General features: G+C 32.7%; 1 protein-coding gene across 1 annotated transcript in view; it reads left to right on the forward strand.

Moving 5' to 3' along the window:
- Nucleotides 1-20,725, forward strand: part of LOC144437838 (uncharacterized) — a 38,144-nt gene that overhangs the window by 4,956 nt on the left and 12,463 nt on the right. Inside the window, exons 3-19 of the mRNA XM_078126867.1 lie at nucleotides 744-870; nucleotides 5,955-6,123; nucleotides 7,498-7,617; nucleotides 8,245-8,654; nucleotides 9,150-9,292; nucleotides 10,086-10,188; nucleotides 10,631-10,814; nucleotides 11,785-12,022; nucleotides 12,556-12,721; nucleotides 13,369-13,497; nucleotides 13,851-14,250; nucleotides 14,906-15,090; nucleotides 15,847-16,038; nucleotides 17,012-17,131; nucleotides 17,702-17,848; nucleotides 19,178-19,330; nucleotides 19,864-20,049. Coding sequence (XP_077982993.1) covers nucleotides 744-870; nucleotides 5,955-6,123; nucleotides 7,498-7,617; nucleotides 8,245-8,654; nucleotides 9,150-9,292; nucleotides 10,086-10,188; nucleotides 10,631-10,814; nucleotides 11,785-12,022; nucleotides 12,556-12,721; nucleotides 13,369-13,497; nucleotides 13,851-14,250; nucleotides 14,906-15,090; nucleotides 15,847-16,038; nucleotides 17,012-17,131; nucleotides 17,702-17,848; nucleotides 19,178-19,330; nucleotides 19,864-20,049 — 3,172 coding nt within the window. The remainder of the gene's footprint in view (nucleotides 1-743; nucleotides 871-5,954; nucleotides 6,124-7,497; nucleotides 7,618-8,244; nucleotides 8,655-9,149; nucleotides 9,293-10,085; nucleotides 10,189-10,630; nucleotides 10,815-11,784; nucleotides 12,023-12,555; nucleotides 12,722-13,368; nucleotides 13,498-13,850; nucleotides 14,251-14,905; nucleotides 15,091-15,846; nucleotides 16,039-17,011; nucleotides 17,132-17,701; nucleotides 17,849-19,177; nucleotides 19,331-19,863; nucleotides 20,050-20,725) is intronic.

The following is a 20,725-nucleotide window of genomic DNA, read 5'->3' on the forward strand; positions in this document are numbered from 1 at the left end:
ACCACAGCCTCTTTTTATGGCATCGTCCAAAACACACTGTCATTTTGCTGGTGTGCAAGAATGTAACAACCTATTACTAACACTAACAATAAAAAAGCATTTAAATAATACCAACAAATTAAATTAATATAAAAGATTAAGAAATAATTTTTTTTTAAAATTAAAAATGAAATGAATTTTTTTTAAATAAATGATTGTGAGATTTATGATTGACCCATAATATGTGAGACTGTGTATTTGGTGATGTCCTATATGTGTGTCAATTTTCTGAGCTTGACTTGTGTCTGTATTTCTGAATATAATAATAGTACAAATGATGTTGCCATGGTTTCACTTGTATGACACAACATTTTTTACACACACTCAGACAACTTCATGACGATGCAGAGTGGGGATATACCGGTAGAAGTATACAAGTTAATTATCATGTTGATTAATAGTTTCAAAGTAATCAATTGAAGCCATTAAAATCGTCACATCCATGTGTATTTTTTCAGCAGAAAGCTGATGTTTTATCACTTTTCAATGTGATTGGACAAAGGATCCTGCTGTGTGTGTTGTATTTACATGTATGTAATTGTTAGGTTGGAGTTGAAATAATCATGTCTCATTGATGAAACACCAAGTCAAGCTATCATTTCTACTGTAGTTTGATCATTACAGTGTATAGACTGTCACTGATAATTCCACATAACTTACAATCTTTGTCTTAGTTCATAACATACCATTTGTTTTGTTTTTAGAGGGCTGTTGGTGTTGATGTAGATGTAGGAGACACCTTGATTTTCTGGACTGATGTTGATATGGGAGCTATCTACTCTGGTTCTGTTTATGGAACACAATCTCAACCAGCTTCACAAATTATGTCAGGTGAGGATAAAAGATGGAGGTGTCAAGTGCCTATTACCACATTTTTCTGTTTTTTATTCATGTTTAAAAGTTACACCAACACAGTCACACTTTATCATTACTCTGCGATACCGTCATAGCACTCGGGTCAGAAACACTTTTTTTTTTTTAAAGGATTTAAATCAAAAGAAGGAGAGAAGAAAATAGAACAAAATTAAGATTGCATTAAACTACATTTTCAGCCTTTCAGCCTGAAACCCACTTCAGCTACGTAGTAGTCCAGAGATTTTATGAACCTGTCAACTTCAAAGCATCTCAAAAGGGAGTCTACTTGAAATATTGACCCAAAACTCCAATCTGCTTGAAAGATTGAGCTAGGAGCCTTGGCTTAACTGAAGTCGCAATTGACCAATATTTGGGAAAGTGCTTAATTTGAAATAGCTAGTGGAGATACTATATTGAATGAGTCTCTGGCAGTGACTTTTAGAGTGTTATTTATTGTAGCACCCTAAAATGATAGCACAGTTAATAATCAGTTGGAAAATGTAATGTATGTATATATGTAGAGAACTTCAGAATTAAAAAGGACATTCCTAAGGTCACTGTTTTTCAGTTGTTGTGAGTCACACTTTCCAACCAAATTCAGGAGGCTAATTAAAGGCTATTGGCATCTCCATCTTACCAACAGTGGCATAAATGTTTGTCATATGACCATAGGGGCATGTATTTTATTTTCATTATTGTGTTGGCGTCCAAACATAGGGATGGATTGGATCATAGGAAATCTTCCCCATTTGTTTCTACTAAAACAAAATATGGAAAAAAAATTCATTTGGCCCTACACTTGTCATTGGCACTTTGTAAAATATTCATAAAAAATTGCAAGACCAACTTTAATATAATTGTGAGTAAATATGAATAATAATAATCATGAAAGTTGATATTAGTTTCTTATAATGGTAAAATTGTTATTTGAAGTCCACCAAAATTTAAAATTTTACTTGAGTTCCTTCTAAAATGCAAAATAATTAATATAAATCCGCTAACTTATCTCAAAGTTTTAAGATATGTCATGGGAATATGATGCAAGTTATATAAGGGGATCAAATGAGATGAATGAAAGAGCACAAACAGGACATTTTCCCCAAAACACAAAATAACATATTGTTGCTGTGTAGCCATGCATCACTCTCTCGTCTCAGGCTAATGCATAAAAACAAAATAAGGAAAAGTGTCACTGAGATCAAAAGGTCTTGTAATTCTGTATGTGAAAGTTCACAAATGTGACCAACTCAGTGAATTCAAAAACAGACAATACAAAAGAGCATCTGACCATTATGCAATGATTGCAAACTCACAAAAGCTGTGAAAACTATTTATAAAACTTTCAAAATATTGATAAATTATGAATTTGATTTAGTTAAATTAATTTCACTCGATTAAATAAAATTTTGAATTAGCACATTCATTTTAACAATTTTTTTTCTGTATTTTCATTATGTAAACAGCAAGAGTGTTTCTTGTGTCTATAAACATATTTTGGTGTATTCCATAAATATATCCTCACAAAAGCTAACTTTTTGAAGAGAAATTATAGTGAATATTTTTACTCTAGTTGAAATTAATGTTATCTATTTTTATATTTCTCATCTTAACACATATAAAATGATGGGTCAGTCAGTCAATTAAAAATGTAATTTAAAAAAAGAAGAAGTATATGTGTATGTCAGTACATGGTGGTGAGGCTTTCAGTTCATTATCATATGGTCTCACTGCCAGACTTTTGACTATTGTCCCTAAGCTTTGTATGCCGAGCGTTGCAACTGCGAGAAGAGAGGGACTTGTCGCGCCCTCTCTTCTAATGGCTAAGCTGCTTGGCATACATACAAAGATTAGGAACGATAGTCACGAGTCTGGCAGCGAGACTAATTATCATACTGCAACGTGACTTCAGAAATGATATTAATAATTTAATCAAAGTCAGAAGGAAAGTATTAACCATTTGTTTTACTATTAGGACCTGAAGTTTCAGCAACAAATGATACTATTTGCCCACTTCATACTGTTGAAGCTTGTCAAAGCCCCATTTTACCATATCTGTACAAACATTGTGGTTTTTTTTTAGAATGCGTAATATTATTTCAGTAGATTGAGAAATATAAGGTCGGTCATGTGAAAGCAATGTGTGTTGGTACATGAAGCAAACTTTAAATTACAATGTGGAAAGTTCAAGGTCAAACAATCAAACAAACATACCCTATTCCAGCATTTGATAGAAAAATGAAAGATTTAATGTGTGCTTTCAACAGTATTTTGCTCTGAAAATGATAGGAATTTGTGGCAAAATGTAAACTTGGAACTGTAAGGTCTGTCAATCATCAACTGTACATGCAACTGAAAGTGTTATAATTTTTCTAAAAAGTTGAAAAACTGACACATTCTGAATTATTCAACCTCAGGAAAATTGTTTTCAAATTGTCAAACTTTTTAAAGGCACAGTTTGTTTCATTTTGGGTCAGTGGTGAGAATAAAACAAGCTCATTACTCCTTTGACAAGGACAACCAATACATAAATTACATTCATGTGCAAATATTTAAAAAAGGTGGAAGTCTTGTTTATGGTCCTTGTAATGTTTATTCAAGTGTATTATATTTGTCTGCTTTAGTTTATGATGTTCTAATTTAGTTATTGTTGATGTTAAGTCAATGGTATTTGCTATCATGGCAAAATATCTCTGAAATATTGTTACATATCAGCATTTTGGTGTTAGGAATTATTAGGATTATTGTAATGAACAATATAGAAATACTCCGGTATGTAAAATTTAGCCAAGTTCACCTTCCCACAGGGCCATGGCCAATATCACAAAGAATAATATTCAGTTACTTTAATATATCAAGGCAATTGTGTATTTTATAATTATAAAATTGTTTAAAAAGTTTTAAATTGTGTACTATGTAAATAATTACCGTTTTCGCAGTGGACAATAAAAAGGTAATTTATTGTAATACCTGAGCATTTCACCATGTCCCATCCAAATTATTATATGTAACCAGTGTTTTTGCTTAAGGTTAGGGAACCCTGATAACAGAAAAGGAGAACATACATTAGCGAAAACACTAATAATAAATACCAACAACCAACTAGTTTTACCAAATTTTGACTCATTGTGAAAGAGATATAAATAAATGTATTCAATTACAACCCTTTTCATGTTAGTGTTCACTGGCTCAGTTTGATACAACATGTAGAAACCAAACTGCACACTCTACATTTCAAGTAGTAAGATTTTTCATTTTGTCTAAGAAATAAATCTTTTATTAAATGTATTGCAACAGAGCCATGTGAATTAACACTAACATGAAATGGACTGTACCAGGCGTTTAAAACTTATAATTGCTTCCTCTCTCTCACTAAACAGTATGGCAAAACCCTCAGTAAAACAACCCCAGCAGTCATTTATGACCCTCTTTTTTCAGACCTTGTTTCTTTTTCTTTTTTTCCCATCAACAGGTTGCATGAAACACTGCATACACACTTAAAGTTTTGTGACTTGAGGTGACATGAAATACTTATGTGAAATGTCAAATGACCTTGACTGATTTGCATATGATTGGTATCTCATTGCAAGCATACTGAACGCCTACACTGGTAGCTGTCCTCAATAACAATAGATCACAGCTTAGTGCCAGCTTAGTTCTATTATATTCATGTTTTCTTTTTCTAAAGTTTCCACCACAAATACATGCAGTTGTAATTATTTTTTGAACAAGCCTAGAAATTTCAAAATGTTAGAGTCAATTGTAAGATCAATCTACTAGGAAAGAACCAAATTCTATTTGTGATTATATTATGTGCCTACTAAAAAGGAGAAGCTAACATGACTGTATCCTCCTGTGAGGTCATGACCTTTTACTTGATTTAAGAGCTTGTTGACAGTATACTCTCACAGAGTAAAGGGAAGCTGGTAGAAGTGTTTGTTAACTGGAAAAAGACAAACAAAATACCCGAGATACTGTATTTGCTTAAATCTTCACCTGTATTAAAACACTCGAATTAGGGACCTCATTCAAGGTGAACACTTAAGATAATAGGCCAGTATCATTTATAAATTTCTGTGTTGTAGGTTTGAAGATAAAGCATTGAATGTATACATGTACAATGAGACACTACTGTTGGTGCCTATTGTATTTCTGAGTTCACATGTCATAGTACATGATTATAAGCACATATCTCACCCCTTGCCTAAGGTGAAAATTAAAGTACCCACAGATATTGAGGACAGGTACACATTCAGATACAAACTTAGTATATTGCTGAGTGCTGAGTGCAACAAATAACTCAACCAACAATCACAAACCCCTGTTGAATATAATTCACATGGAGATCTGTATATAAAATATGTTGTTAACATGTTTATTGTTTGTTTTTGAGTGCTGTACTGCAGTGATGTTCTTTCTGTAAAATTGTTAATATATTGTTCATTCCTTAGATAACAAAAGTAAATTTTTACATATTTTGTCTGCAGATGATAAACTTTCTCTTGGAAACTTTCTTGTTAATGTAAAAAATATAGCAGTTGGCTAAATGATTGTATTTTATTTAGTACTTATTTTTGTATGCTTTACCATGCTCGCTAAAGCATGATGTTACGCAATAAAGATTGATTGACTATACAGTCAAGACTCATGAAAGTTAATTTCACTATGGTGACACGTATGACAATATCCAAACTATGACTCAATTTTGAATACTTATTACTCAAAGTCTAATTTTCCCCCTACAAATTTCTACTGTGTCTGAGTGGGTCTAGTCTGTTGCAATTTCATCTTCTAATGTGTGGTTTCTGACTTAATTTGCTTAATTGTCATGTTTTAATAATTTATAGATCCTACACACGGTTTACGTATACAGTTTCACTTCAACTATAACAGTCAATTTAGCACACCTTCTAAATTTGTGTGTTTTTTATCTAAGCACATGTTGTGATTTCCATGGTAATTTGAATACAGTGTTGTAACTTATTTGGCAAAAACTAAATTAAATTTTTATGATGTTTTATGACTGGTGTAATAAAATGTTCTGTTTATGTCTTCATTTATAGGTCTTGGTAGACCCAACGGTATAGCTGTAGAATGGGTCACCAATTACATTTACTGGACGGATGGTTTATATGGAACCATTGAAGTTGCCAAGAGTGATGGAACCTACAGAAGGACACTGTTGTATGGCCTTAGTAATCCACGTGGTATTGCTCTTGATCCTATAAATGGGTAAGTAGACAGAATTATTGGGAATTTTCATTAAATTTGGTATAATTAACAGTTTCGTCCTATTAAATTGCCTATCATAGAATTAGAGTGATATCACTCGGCCTCATTAGAGAGTAACTTAATATGGTGAACGTGATTGCTTTGCTATAAACTATTTGCTCTGGCACTGAAAGTTCATATTTAGCTTAATATTTGATTTTGTGCAGACTATAGATACTAGAGAGAATAGGAGCTTAATATGACAATGCGACGACAATGAGAAATATCAATCCTCTCAATAGTGTCTTGTTGTGGCAAAAGTAACACTTCTGAGAAAATATGCGACTTTGAAAAAAATTTCAGATGATGACAGGAATTTGGCAAATTCAGTAATGAGTCAATTGTATACTATTAATCTATAATTAACTTATCCTCTTCCAACCTAAAACAAAGTACATAATTCAGACAGACTACTGTAGACATAAAATGACATGATTGATTGGCAGTCCCTGACCTGTCTAGACTGGTCAGCCAATATTGAACCCTTGTATGACAGGCCATGTTGTGTATGCATCTACTGCATTGGTAGAATGTTGTAATTTTGTGTTTATAAAAAATTATATTGATTTCTAAACTGAATGCAAGCTGTGATATGAAAAATGCAAGCAAGGAGCACTGTCTGACTTTGAACATTTGTGTTGCCAGAGACGATATATCAGTGTGATGTTTTGTCTCCTATAAACCACAGGTATTTCCAATGTAGAATTTTAGTAGATCCTGGTGGAACCACTCTTCACAAATCAGTCGAAGGATATTTTGAAATTATTCTCTATGAAATTTGACAGCACAAGGGAGTGTAATTACACCAAAATATGCTTCTGTGTGCATGTTACAAAAAACATGGTGGTTTCTCATCGAAAATGACACACTGACGAGAATAGTACATCTGTAAGTTTTAATGATGCATGGCAGAAAATGATGACATTGTCATTATTGTCTTGTTCTTGTAAGCTCTGCGTAATAATGGTTTGTAGTTACTAGTCCCTATCATTTACATTTAATTAATAATTTTAAAAAAATCATCATATACAATGTATATCTCCTAGCTCAACCTAATAATATTATATTAATACAATATGAACAAGCTCATGGTCCCATCTCAGATGGCCTGGATAGTATGTATAAGTATGTCGGATGGATAAACACTTAATAGGGACTAATATGGTGCATGCTCATTCAAGTTTAGGACAGCTTTCAGGTGTGTTTACATGAACATGAACTTGTCATAGAGGGATAATTAGTTTTCCATGCCCATGTAAAGTGGGTTGTTTTAGTTTATACCATAATTGGACCAAACAGTATAATCATGATCTATGTAATTGGTTATATTTGCAGTGATATGTACTGGACTGACCAAGATTCAAATACAATAGAAAGAGCTAAAATGGATGGAAGTAACCCACAGTCATTGGTGAATACTGATCTTTATTGGCCAAATGAAATCGTTGTTCAATCGTAAGTAGACCATTATATCAGATCTGCAACGCATCTCTGTTGACTCCATATTTTGAAAAAAGCCATGTATAGAAGAAAATTTTCATAATATATCAATCTTTAGAATTGTTTTGAATTAATTATGAATGCAACTAACTGAGTAAGTGGCAAAGAAATTTAAAAAGTCAGTATGCAGAGAAAAATAATTAGAATATCAGGCAATTAATAATTATGCCACAAAAATGGTCCTCTATAATATTTCATTCATAGGCAACTGAAAACTTATAGTTATTATGTTTTAATATTACAAAAATTGTGTTGTAATAATTAAATCTTGGTTTATTTAAAATTTGCATTTGATCTTTTCACAAGTTTCTAACAGAAAATGAATATGCTGATAATATTACAGACAATTTTAATAACTCGATATCCATATCCTATTATCAATATAAAGTATAAATATGTGATGGAATACAGCAATGATTAGCTTTAAATTAAAGAGAAAAATCAGTTTAATTAACTTTATTACTTAACAACATGCTGTGGAAAGCATGGTATAGTAAACACAATACAATACAATACAATACAATACAATCAGTGTTAATGTACATAGAAAATAAAACAAAATTTGTCTTGCTTTGTTTACAGGGGAACACTGTATTGGATAGATGGCTACTATCATAAGATAGAATCATTAATGACCAGTGGTACACTGTCACCCACCCAGGTTGCTGACTTGTCATCTATAACTAGAGACGATGCTATGTTTGGTCTTTCACTGTATGGTTCTACCCTATACTTTACAGTCTGGGGGGAAGGCAGTATCTATTCTGTGCCAACAAGTGGTGGCACCCCCACTCTATTAGCAAGTGGTTTTAGTGATTCGCCATTTGGACTGGCTTTTTCACACCCAGCTGTGCAATCGGATACAATCAATGGTTGTGAAGGGTCAAATCCATGTTCTCATTTGTGTCTGCCAACAGGCGGCGGCGAACGATCCTGCGCCTGCCCCTCATATGGTGACTTGACACTATCATCAGATGGAAAGACATGTACAGGTAAGAAAAAAATTATTATTTTGTCAAAGATGATTAAACTTGGGAAGATTCACAGTATTAGTAATGCAAACGCCAACTATAGAGTGACTATTTTTTTTTAATTTTGTTCATAAATATTAAATAAATATGCCATATATTTTAGTAGATTCTACATCATATATAATTTATTGAGTATAGACTATAAAGTGAAACCCATCCACACTCAATGGTGTAAATTGGGCACATCAAAGCTAAATGAACCCCACACGCTGCAGTCATAAATATTCATATATTTACATTTATATTTTTATTTAAATTTGTCTTTATATTTATATTTATATTTCTAAACAAATGAAAAACACACAACTGCAAAGCAGGAGGTGAGGGTACATGTGTTCATATCAACATGTAAAATTAAAATGAGAGTTGATTATTTTCCCAAATAGTACTCCTACCCATTCAAAATTTTTTGAACAATTCTTATTTTTTGTAATATTTAATTTTGTCTATTTTCAGCTGCCGATGAATTTCTTTTCTACTGTGCTGGGTACGATGGTCAGATTCGCATGTTAGCACTAGATGGTCATGCAAGTGGACGTAGCATTGTCTTGGATCAAACAGCTCGTTGTGTGGCTCTTGATTACGATGAGCTCTCTGAGGTATGCAAATTATATATCAGATTCTATATAGATCGAAAATAAATAATAATTCATGATTCTTTGATGGCCATATGAACTTTGAAGTAATGAATATTTACTTTCAGTTTGCAATCTGGTTGAAATCTGATGTTGTGAACTCAGCAAGATGATTTACCCCTGTTTTCCTACTTTTATTAATGTTTGCTCTTTTATGTTCTGTGAGCACCTTGTACCTACTGACACAATACCATACGAGTTCTTGTACACAATTGCGAGCGCTGAATGGATTTACTCAATGAATAATAATGCATAATCTGCTGAAACATATGGATACAGTACTTAAGAATGCTCTTTCGAAAAGAGCACAGAGCACAGAGAATAATGTTATTGTTATTGTTTGGTGATTCTTGACTGTTATTTTATAAGATGGATTTCGAATGACAAGAACTCATGTGGTATTGTGTCAGATTTAGGTAGATTAAGGCACTCATAGAACAAAAAAAGAACAAACATGTAACTCTAAAAAATTGGAGGTGAATAAAGTAATTGCACCAACTTCCCTACATCAGATTTTAATCAGATTGTACAGTACGTCATGTGTTACATGAACTCCTTCATTTGACAAACTTTATGAAAGTCTTACCAGGTTCCCATTTATGGTCGATAACCCAGAATTCTTTAGATTTCTGAAGCATTTATGTGAAAATCCTCATTAATCTTGCGATGTTGGATTGTACAAGTTGAATTATTCAAACACCCTAAATTATATGTTTATTTAAATTATTTGTTTGTTTGTTTGTTTGTTTGTTTGCAGGTGATTTACTACAGTGATGTAGCTTTCAGAGAAATTAGACGTGTGGAGCTTACAGATAAAAACTCAGAAACTTTCTTAGAACAAGGCATTGGTACAGTTGATGGTAAGGGCAGATGTCATTTTACATTTAAACTTTCTTCCATTGACTAAAAATAATGATATTTATCACACATAAAAATCACAATAATGAAAATTGGGTTTTTATTAGCACTCACACCCCACAGTATATGGTTCTAGATGATTACTTATATATTTTCAACTATCTGAGGTTAGTGCATTTTTGGCATTACAGGGAGAGGTGATCATGGCATCATTATATGTTTGGTGAACATGTTTAAAACAGTGGATATGCCATGATTTATTCAATCATTGAATTAAATTTTTCCAAAGCTATGACTTTGCTTTACAAAACTGCAAGTTGTATTTTTAAGATTTCAAAAGAAAAAGTCTTCATGAAATATAGAAAGTTTTAGACTACAGGATTGACAATTTGTTTCTGTTGACTTTGTGGCCAAACTTGTTTCATTTAACCTCTTTCACGACAGGACTTGCCATTGACCAGATGCATCGAAGGCTCTACTTCACCAACTGGGATATTGTATATTCCACCAACAATGGGGAAGAATGGGCAAGGATTGAAATGATTGACTTAGATGGAACTAACAGGCGACGCATCATTGAGACAGGCCTGTACAGACCTAGAGCTATTCAACTTGATGTACCAAATGGGTAAGACACATCATTCCTGTCCAATAATGTCTATTTCCATAGATTCTTGATATTGAAATTTTAACTTAAAGTGGCCATATGAAAAGGTATTTACTTCTGTGTCTAATTAAAAAATTACCATGTTTTTCTACTTACAAAAACAACATGAAATAACAAATTCATGATCATGATTTGTAACTCAATAAATTGCAATAAGTGTGTGAAAAGCTTGTTATTGTACATACAATAACAAAATGTTTGACAACATTTTTTTCTTCAATTTATTGAGATACAAATATGACCTTTGGTATATGTTGTTTCACAAAGTTTTTTTCCCAAGTAGAAAAACACCATAAGGTTGATTTATAAATTTAAAATCCAAAATAAAACCTTGCCCTCATCCATATGACCACTTTAAACAAGGAATATTGATTTAGATAGATAACAATATAACATTAAATGTTTAAGATTAGTTTTTGAAATAAGTTAAAGAACACAACATTACAGCCAGCAGACTCAGCCTGTGTTAGACTGGTTACAACACAGATGTATACAAATACATGTAAACATCCCTCTCCAGTTCAAATCATTACACTTTTGTTCAGATCTAATCTACTAACTTCCAAACTTTCCAATACAACAATTTTAAATGATGAATAAGTGGGTAATATACAAGATGCAAAGCAAACAATTCCTAACATAGTGGAGCAACTATTAACTTTTAAATTACCAACAATCTCATCTCGTTTCTAAATCAAGGAGTTTTCAAGCCAACAAAAACTGCCATTGATTAGAAACAAATAGTTGATCAAACTGATATCATATCAGGATTTGCTGATCTTGTCCTTATAGAAAAAGGACTGTGAACCAACATTTCAACATATTAAAATGCTAGTAGTCATTCTCTAAATTGCCACTTTTAATTTGATATTTTTATCTGTGTGATCTCATTTTATGTTTAATTTTTCAATCATTATTTTGATATTTATAGGTACATGTACTACACAGATTGGAATGTTAACCCAGGCATTGTTCGGACAGATTTGGATGGTCAAAATCCACTCGTTATCCAGAGTCAGAATGTGGAAAATCCTAATGGTATTGCACTCACACCTTCCAACATGTATTGGGTTGACTCTCATTATGACAGTGGCTTAGCAGCAACATTGGAATACTCAGATTTAGATGGTAACAATAGGGTTGAGGTGACTCACTCCTTCCCAATAAAGGTACAACATCATTCTATCTGTAAAGACAGTCATGCCAGTATTCAAATGAGATGTTCAGTATGCAAATTTTCAGTGGCATTATTAGCATAATTTATGCATGCTTTCATTACTTATGCCAAAAAGATTCATCTGTTGTACTCTTTCTGATGTGATTTTACACTGAAGTATTCTTAATTAATGATTAGATGAAATTGATGCTCTATCGGTCAAGAGACTAATAAAACATGAAGCATTCAAATTAGGAATTTCGTTGTGCAAATTTGTAGCACATCATACCCCAGTGTTATTAGTGATTTACGAGAAGCACATTGAAGTAAAACTTTAGCATAATCAGTCTGTATACTGTGTTATGCAATTGCTTGAATTTGATAACTCAATACATACATTGTAAAAGGATTAGTAAGGACACCCCCCCCCCCCCAAAAAAAAAAAAATAAATAAATAAAAAAAATAAAAAAATAAAAAATAAAATCTTTTTATTTGGCCTTCTATAAGCTTAGCCTAATTTGTACCTTATTTCTTTGCTTGCCCAGGTGCCATTTGGCATTGATGTGTCAAATAATAAAGTCTACTGGAGTGATTGGAATGAAACTGCCATCTTTGAAGGGGACTTGTTAACAGGAATTCACAAACAACTTGTTGGTAATGTAATTGACCCAATGGGAGTTAAATATGCTACAAGTAATGACGGGCCACCAGGTAAGCTGTTAAGACAAAATATTTACTTCAACTCATTCATGGTACAGTAATGAACAGTTGGGGTATTTCAGAAACAAGAGCCGCACAATAATAATTTCAAAGAAGTGCAAATTTGTGATAACTCGACATATCAACTAATAGCAAGACAGCCATGCAATTAAATGAAAACCATCCAACTGACAGCACAAATTGTTGCCTCAGTTGTTGTTCTAATAGATAGAAGTACAAGTGACTTAAGGGGTTTGTCACTATGTGTCAATAGATGAGTAGTGACAACCCGTAGGTCACAAGAATTTTCCGGCTGAATAAAGAAAAATATTGGAGAATAAATCCCAGTGCCAGAAATATGACAGAAAAATTATTTGGGAATGTAATGGTAATTTTGAACATTTTGACTCATATTTCGAACACAGCAGAACCTGACGCTGATGGACACGTTGTTGTGACGTAGATGGAACCAGAGCATATATTACATATTTTTTGTTGAATTTGGCTTGTGCATAATATAATAACATTTGAATCTTAATGCATTTAAGTAGCATAAGTTTTGTGTCATTTGCATAAATTTTTTATCTAAAAATATTAAATATATAAACAAATATGATAGATATTTTATAAAACATTTCTGTCATTTATTCTTCTTGTAGAACCCAATGATGTTTGCAGTGGTAGTACTTGCGATATTTGTGTTGTAGGCAACATTGAATCCAGTACTGCAAAATGTCTCTGTCCTGACAAAGGGGGTAAAGTGTCTGATGAAAATGGACAGTGTGTCGGTAAGTGTATTTTCAAATAAATTAATATTTCACACCAATAATTACTGAATCAAGGTGAATTCTTTAAATATGTGTAATATCAAAGCTCCTAATATTATTTTTATATTGTTACTTATAAGGACATGGGAATATTATTCAAATAATTTGCTTAGATCATCAAAATCACTAATGATATAATATCACTGGATATTCTAGTATGTGATCATATTTAATGAAAACTGGTTAATTGGGAATTGAAATATTAAATAAGATACACATGTATCATCATTTGTTTTGAATAATCATCTTGGAATTAATTGTAAAGTACATCTTTAGTCAACAAGTCACTTTCTTCTTGTACTTCCCTCAAATAGAACCAACTAATTTCCTATTGGTTGCTGATGTTATGGATATCCGCATGATTGGTCTGGATACATCAGATCGCCATGCCTACTCAGTTATCCAGGCTTATACAGATGATAATATTGTTGCTATTGCATATGATGCTGTCAACAAACAGTTATATTGGAGTAATGTTCATGATGGTGTCATACGTAGAGCCAATTTCTTCAACAGTGAGGAACCTCAAGACTTCTATACCGGAGCACGTGTGATTGATGGAATGGATATTGATGAGTCTAATCAAATGATATATTGGACTGATTATGAACTGAAAAGTATTGAAAGGATGAGTTTGGATGATGTTGATGGGAGTACACATGAGGTACTCAAGACAAATCTGACCAGTCCAAGAGCCATTGTCATTAATAACGGGTAGGCGATACTTAGCAGCTCTTAAAGGAAAAGTTTATTTCTGCCTTTGAATTCAGTGAATACTGCTATCAACTTAGAAATAATTTTTGCTGTTTTAGAACCTCATCTCAGTAATATATCAACCCTGAATCTTGTAAGCCCTGCACTTGGCATATTGTGTTCTGCCATTTTCATATGGTTTATAGGAAACCCTCTGGTGATTTCATCACTTTTGACATATTAATCCTCTTTGTGTCGATTCCTAACTGGAAATCATAAAATGACCAAACACATGTCAGGGTTTCTTTGCAAGATTTCAAATTAATTAAGTTCCTGGGGAGCAATTTTACCATCCAAAATAATGAGTTGATAGTGAATGTAAGTGTACTAAGTGGAGAAATACTTACCTCTGACTGGATTATTCCTTTAATAAAATTTAACACTGATCAAGGAAGGATATAAATATACCATGCACAATAACATAGAATTATGTGAACATTCTCTCTCACCACATTTGCAGATTCTCAAGTTACATGATGGGACATAAGCATAAATGTGCTATAATCCATACATTTCTCAATTAAACATCCACCTAATTCTTTTTTTTGAGCATTTAGAAGTGGATTTTAAAAACTTAGACCATCTTGTCTTTCTTGATTTTTTCTGTTACATACAGTTACATATATTGGACAGATTGGGCTGTAGGAAATGCACAAGTTTTACGTATGGACATCAACACTAACGTAGAAGAAACTATTATACAAGAAAACATCCAAACTCCAAATGGGTTGGCTATCAGTGAAAATAAACTATATGTGATAAATGGTGATGGTTTTAAAATCATCAGGTCTGACTTGGATGGTGAGTAACATTTGTTATCAATAAATTTCAATTAGTTCTCAACATTTCTATCAGCCCTATCATAATATATCTAGCAAATAGAGTGCTGTAACAGAAGCAAAGAAACTGTGAGCATGTGAAGATGAACTGAAATGAATTGTACATTTTGGTTTTTGTTTTGTCTTTATTATGAAAGTTTTCAAAATGCAAATAAAGTTCCCAATATAGATCTACATAATTAAATGATCTCTAAATTTGGTGTTTACAACTATTAAAGCAAGACTTAGCCAACCTGATAAACAAACTTCTCACACAAACAGCAATTTTGTGGAAAACAGTTAAATCTACAAATGTGGAATACCACTAAGCCCCAACATGATTCCTCTGGTGTAATTCATTTTCCACTACTAGCACTATTCTATATATGTTACAATTTCCTAGCCAAGAAAATACATGTAAAAGAATTAATTCACAACAAAATCAATTTATTATAATTTTGTGTAAGAGAATTAGCTTAATAAAGGCGAATGTATACAGACCTTGAAATACCAGACTGTAAAGAATTTAATGTGGAGATTTTTCCAAATTTCAATTAAAGATAAAAAAATGTTTGAAAGAATGAAATCTGTTGCCTGTATTATTAATGATTATAATATTTAATGGTCTTGAAATATTGCTTGTTTTAACAATTATGTGGCTTTAAACCACTTCAGGATGGATCCATATAATTTGATTGACATGCATGTTACATTTTAATATCTGTTTTCAAATCACTAGGCTCAAATGAAGAAACACTTGATTTCTTGACAAACAAATGTAATCATGGTTATGGTCTCCAAGTAGTTGGAAGTTCTCTGATGTTCAGCAGTTGGGATGATAATGCCGTATTTCTCGCCAACATACAAAGTAAACGAGTAGAAAAATTTGTTGATGGTCTTATCAGACCCACAGAAATAATTCTCATTGGAGGTGAGGATATCATAATTTCGGTAATGTTTACCCTTCACTAAGATATACCAGTAAGTAGTAAACATTATTACAGAAATAAAGGAAATATGTTTGATGATACAAGAGATAAGAGATTTTATAGACACAAAATTTGAATGTTCATTATTTATTTGAATAGTCTGAATGGAGAACCCATGTATGAACTCCTAGTCGAAGCATAATCAGTTGATTTTATCAGGGTTGATGTTTGCAGATGAATACAATGTATATTTTATGTGACTTTCACTTCCATTTGTTATTTTCATAAGTCGAAACTGTAAACGTCCTTTGAAACTCATAAATATTTATGATCTTTTTTATATATTTATTATATTAATCATGTCATTTATAGGAGTTTGAATTACTTGCTTACAGTGTCATGTATAAATCATTACAGGATGAAGCCATAAGCCAAGCAAGTGGGGCTTCACAATTAAACAAATTGAATGTTTATTATACCCAGCTTGCTGGCTTACTAAGTTGGGTTTGTAGCACTTGAATGGCTAATGGGGGGAAACCATCATGTAATATGTCCTAACTGTTGTGATCTTGAATAATTTACTTAAAAGTTAAACGAGGGGCAATGCCACTCTGAGAAACTTGAGGATTTTTCATAAACTTTGGCTTTTGGAGAGTTTGTCATGGTTTGGATAACCTACATTTACTTGCAGTTTCAGAGAAACATCAAGTTGAGCATTATCCAGCTCTACGGGTTAAAAGTACCGGTATATTAAGGACTCGTACAAAATTAAATATCACGTCTCAGTATTGTAGTGGACAATTTCCAGCAATTTAAATATATGATATCAACGAGAAATTTTATTAGATAGACTTATGTGTAATTTAACCTTTGACGTTCTGCTTCCTAATTGTTATTTTTCACTATTAATTATTTCCTAACTTTTATATTTTGATTGCTAAAAGTAATTTTCATAATTGCCATTTGTACATATAGGTACAGGCGGTTGTTTAAATAATGATTGTAGTGACGGATGTCAAGAAGTCCCTGGTGGTTTCCATTGCTTGTGTAATAGTGGTTTTAGACTTGATAGTGATATGAAGACATGTATTTCATGTAAGTATAGAGATATCAAAGACAAATCCTCAATTGGACATAGTGTCTGTGTATCTAAAAGTATATTTAAAGGGGTTCTGCTTTTCCCTAAAAGAAAATTTACAATGTATAGCATGAACTTTTCTGTAATTCTGTATCTTAATGTAATGCCAAAATTTTCAGATATTAAACTGACAGTGGGAAAGTTGCAGAAGAAGAGGGAGGAATGTATGAAATTTAAATGATTTGAAACCTTTCACAACTGGTATGGATTTTAATTACAAAAATAATTTCACTCAACTTCAAATGCAAAAGTGTTAATGAATTTCAAAGCTTTCGACTAAAACATCTAGCCCTGTTTGCTCGCTGCCACTAGATGGCAAACTAGTAGATTGGGAATTAATGCAACATCTTTTGGTAGGCTGCAACAGATGATCATAGATTCTGGGGTATTCTCTACCACGTCTGTTAAAGAAAGTGTTGTCTATTTAACGTATATGAGCTGCAAATGTTGTTTATTCTAACTTAGAATTTAGACACATGGCTAGTGACCAGTTCTTAGACTTCTGACCGTTTCTATTTTTCCAATAGGTTCAGACACATGGCTAGTGACCAGTTCTTCTCTTTGTACCAGTAATTGTGATGTTAATGCAGATTGCAGTGAGGATGCCTGTAACCCAGGTCATTATCAGTGTGTCTGTAAAGGAGGTTACCAAGGTGATGGATCAAGCTGTAATGGTAAGTATTAAGTGTTCAATTTCAGACTACATGTATTTTGCATTTTGCATGATGGTAAAGTAAGTAAACATGCATAGATCATGACAATCTTAGATTAAGCTTGAAGATTAACCAATACGATATTCAAACCCAAACTCAGACAAATAGATCACCCAGTGGTCACCATGCAAATCAGTGGTCACCATGCAAATCAGTTATCACCGTACAAATCAGTTATCACCATGCAAATCAGTTGTCACCATGCAAATCAGTTATCACCATGCAAATCAGTTGTCACCATGCAAATCAGTGGTCACCATGCAAATCAGTTATCACCATGCAAATCAGTTGTCACCATGCAAATCAGTTATCACCATGCAAATCAGTTATCACCATGCAAATCAGTGGTCACCATGCAAATCAGTTATCACCATGCAAATCAGTGGTCACTATGCAAATCAGTGGTCACTATGCAAATCAGTTATCACCGTACAAATCAGTTATCACCGTACAAATCAGTTATCACCATGCAAATCAGTGGTCACCATGCAAATCAGTGGTCACCATGCAAATCAGTGGTCACCATGCAAATCAGTTGTCACTATGCAAATCAGTGGTCACTATGCAAATCAGCTGTCACTATTGAAATCTTTCAAATAGAAATCATGTTTGAATCCAATACGGCCAAAATTCCACTGTCTGTTAACTCTGTTGTAACAAATATCATCATAGTTTTATATTGCATCAGAAGCGAACACACTTTCATATGCCAAGTTTGGCAAGATTGATTTCTAAGGAAAGTGGTCACCAAAGCTCATTCTATGATCTTTAGTTAAAGTTGCAAGCAGTATAATGTATGTGTTACACAGCATATTCAAAAAGAATTCATCATATATGTAAATTCAGCAAAAGATGAAAAGTTGTAAAGACCATGTTATATTTTCTTTCCAGTAATTGTGCTCATTAAAAGAGCACTTGTTACTTCACACAGTACAACATTTATTGCTGAAAAACCCATTACAGATTGAAGAGACATTTTTATAAAACAATTATATGAAAACATATTAACTTATGAGTGATATTTTCAAACGTTATCATTTTCAACACTTTAATATCTTACTCTCTATATATAAAGCTCAGACCTCTAACATTTTAGTGGTCTGAGATATAAGCACTATTTTCAAGAATGCTGCAGAAATGAAAAAAAATCAGATGACATGCTTATAAGTTGACTTCAAAAATACTTTGAGCAAATTCAAGATGAAAGAAGGAGACTTTAAAGTTATTTCTTTGTATACTCATCTACCTTATAATGCCTTCTTTTTTATTGTGTGTGTGTATTTTTTTCAGAATGTCCTATCAATAAATTCAAGGAGAGTCTTAGTACATCAAACTGTCAGCCTTGTCCAGCCCATTCCACTACTAAAGGACATAGGGGGTGGACACAGTGTATATGTGATGCGAACTATATGATGAATGATGAAGGCACATGTGAAGAGGGAGGTATGGCAACAGTCTTATTTATCATAATGTCTACATTTAATTTGCTTCATGACACAACATGAAGTTGGTCAACTTTAAAACATACAATAAAAAAATTGCTTTCAAATATCTAGAAAGATATCAAAGTCATCCTTTCTGTTCTTCGTTTGTCTTACTTATGCTTTAAACTTGTTGAAGTTGCTTATGTGACCAGACCCTGTTATATCAATGAAATTCAAAATTTGTTGCCAACAAGGTTCGACCTTTCAATTCATAACTTTGTATGCATGGATACCAAGCTAGTGTACATGTACACAAATATCATCAATGGATGGTAATTCAGCTGAATAGAAGTATTGAAACATTTTAGTACAGGTTAATTCATGTATCTTAATTATTGAGTGGAAATTATTTAAAATAAGTAATAAGTACAGATACCTGAGTTTGAGAAATATAAAGTTCTGACAAGTGAATCCTTAAGTAGCATTATAACAGAATTAGAGTCTATTGAAAATGATTTCATCAACATTAGTTAACATTTTGTACTTTTTTAGAACCACCTTGTGGAGATTTGACAAAACCAACAAATGGTGAGCTGATCTGTGCTGTTGATAGTTCAGTGTACATATGTACATTGGAATGTAATAATGGATACATGCCAGCTAATTCACAACTGACACAATTCATCTGTCAAAGTAATGGTCAATGGCATGGAGTAACTTCTGCTGACTCTTGTATTGGTGAGTAAATTTACTCTAAAATATATCTTAAAATTTAAACAAATTAGTAATCAAGCATTATATTCAGACACAACTGAATTAAGGTTCTGAATCAGTAATGCTTAATATGTAATTAAAATCATTTGTCCATCTGTTAGTCAAACTTAGTCCATGTCTGTCTCTGTCTAGTCTGTCAGTCTGTTTATTAGTAATACATGTAGACTTCAAGACAAGAACAAGCAAGCTGATTCTCATATGGTTGTAAATTAGAATGTTAAGTAGGGAAACTGTTCTGATTACACTGCAGGGATGTGAATTAATAGTAAACAAAATGGGGATTTTGGATAAAGTCAAACATTTACCTGGTAGAGTGGTCCCAAGTGTACTTTGTTATTAAAAAAGTTAAACTTACCAAATTACGGGCATGTTGGTTTGACGCTTGATAGGGCTGTTCCTAGTGGTGTCCAGATGAAATTTGTACCAGACATGCATTATATGCAAATTAGGTCTGAAGTAATATAGTCACTTTTGGTTAAAAAATATTGCCAGAATGGTCTGCAATTTTAAAGGGATGTTTCAAGCACTGTTCAAAACTACCATGATCACAGCCTCTAGCAAAAGCAATATGCCGGTGTCATTTGTTATGGTAAGAATAGAGTTGCTTTTTCATTGAGCATTCAAAAATAAACACAAAAAT

This window comes from Glandiceps talaboti, chromosome 7, assembly GCF_964340395.1.
Source record: "Glandiceps talaboti chromosome 7, keGlaTala1.1, whole genome shotgun sequence".
Lineage (NCBI taxonomy): Eukaryota > Metazoa > Hemichordata > Enteropneusta > Spengelidae > Glandiceps > Glandiceps talaboti.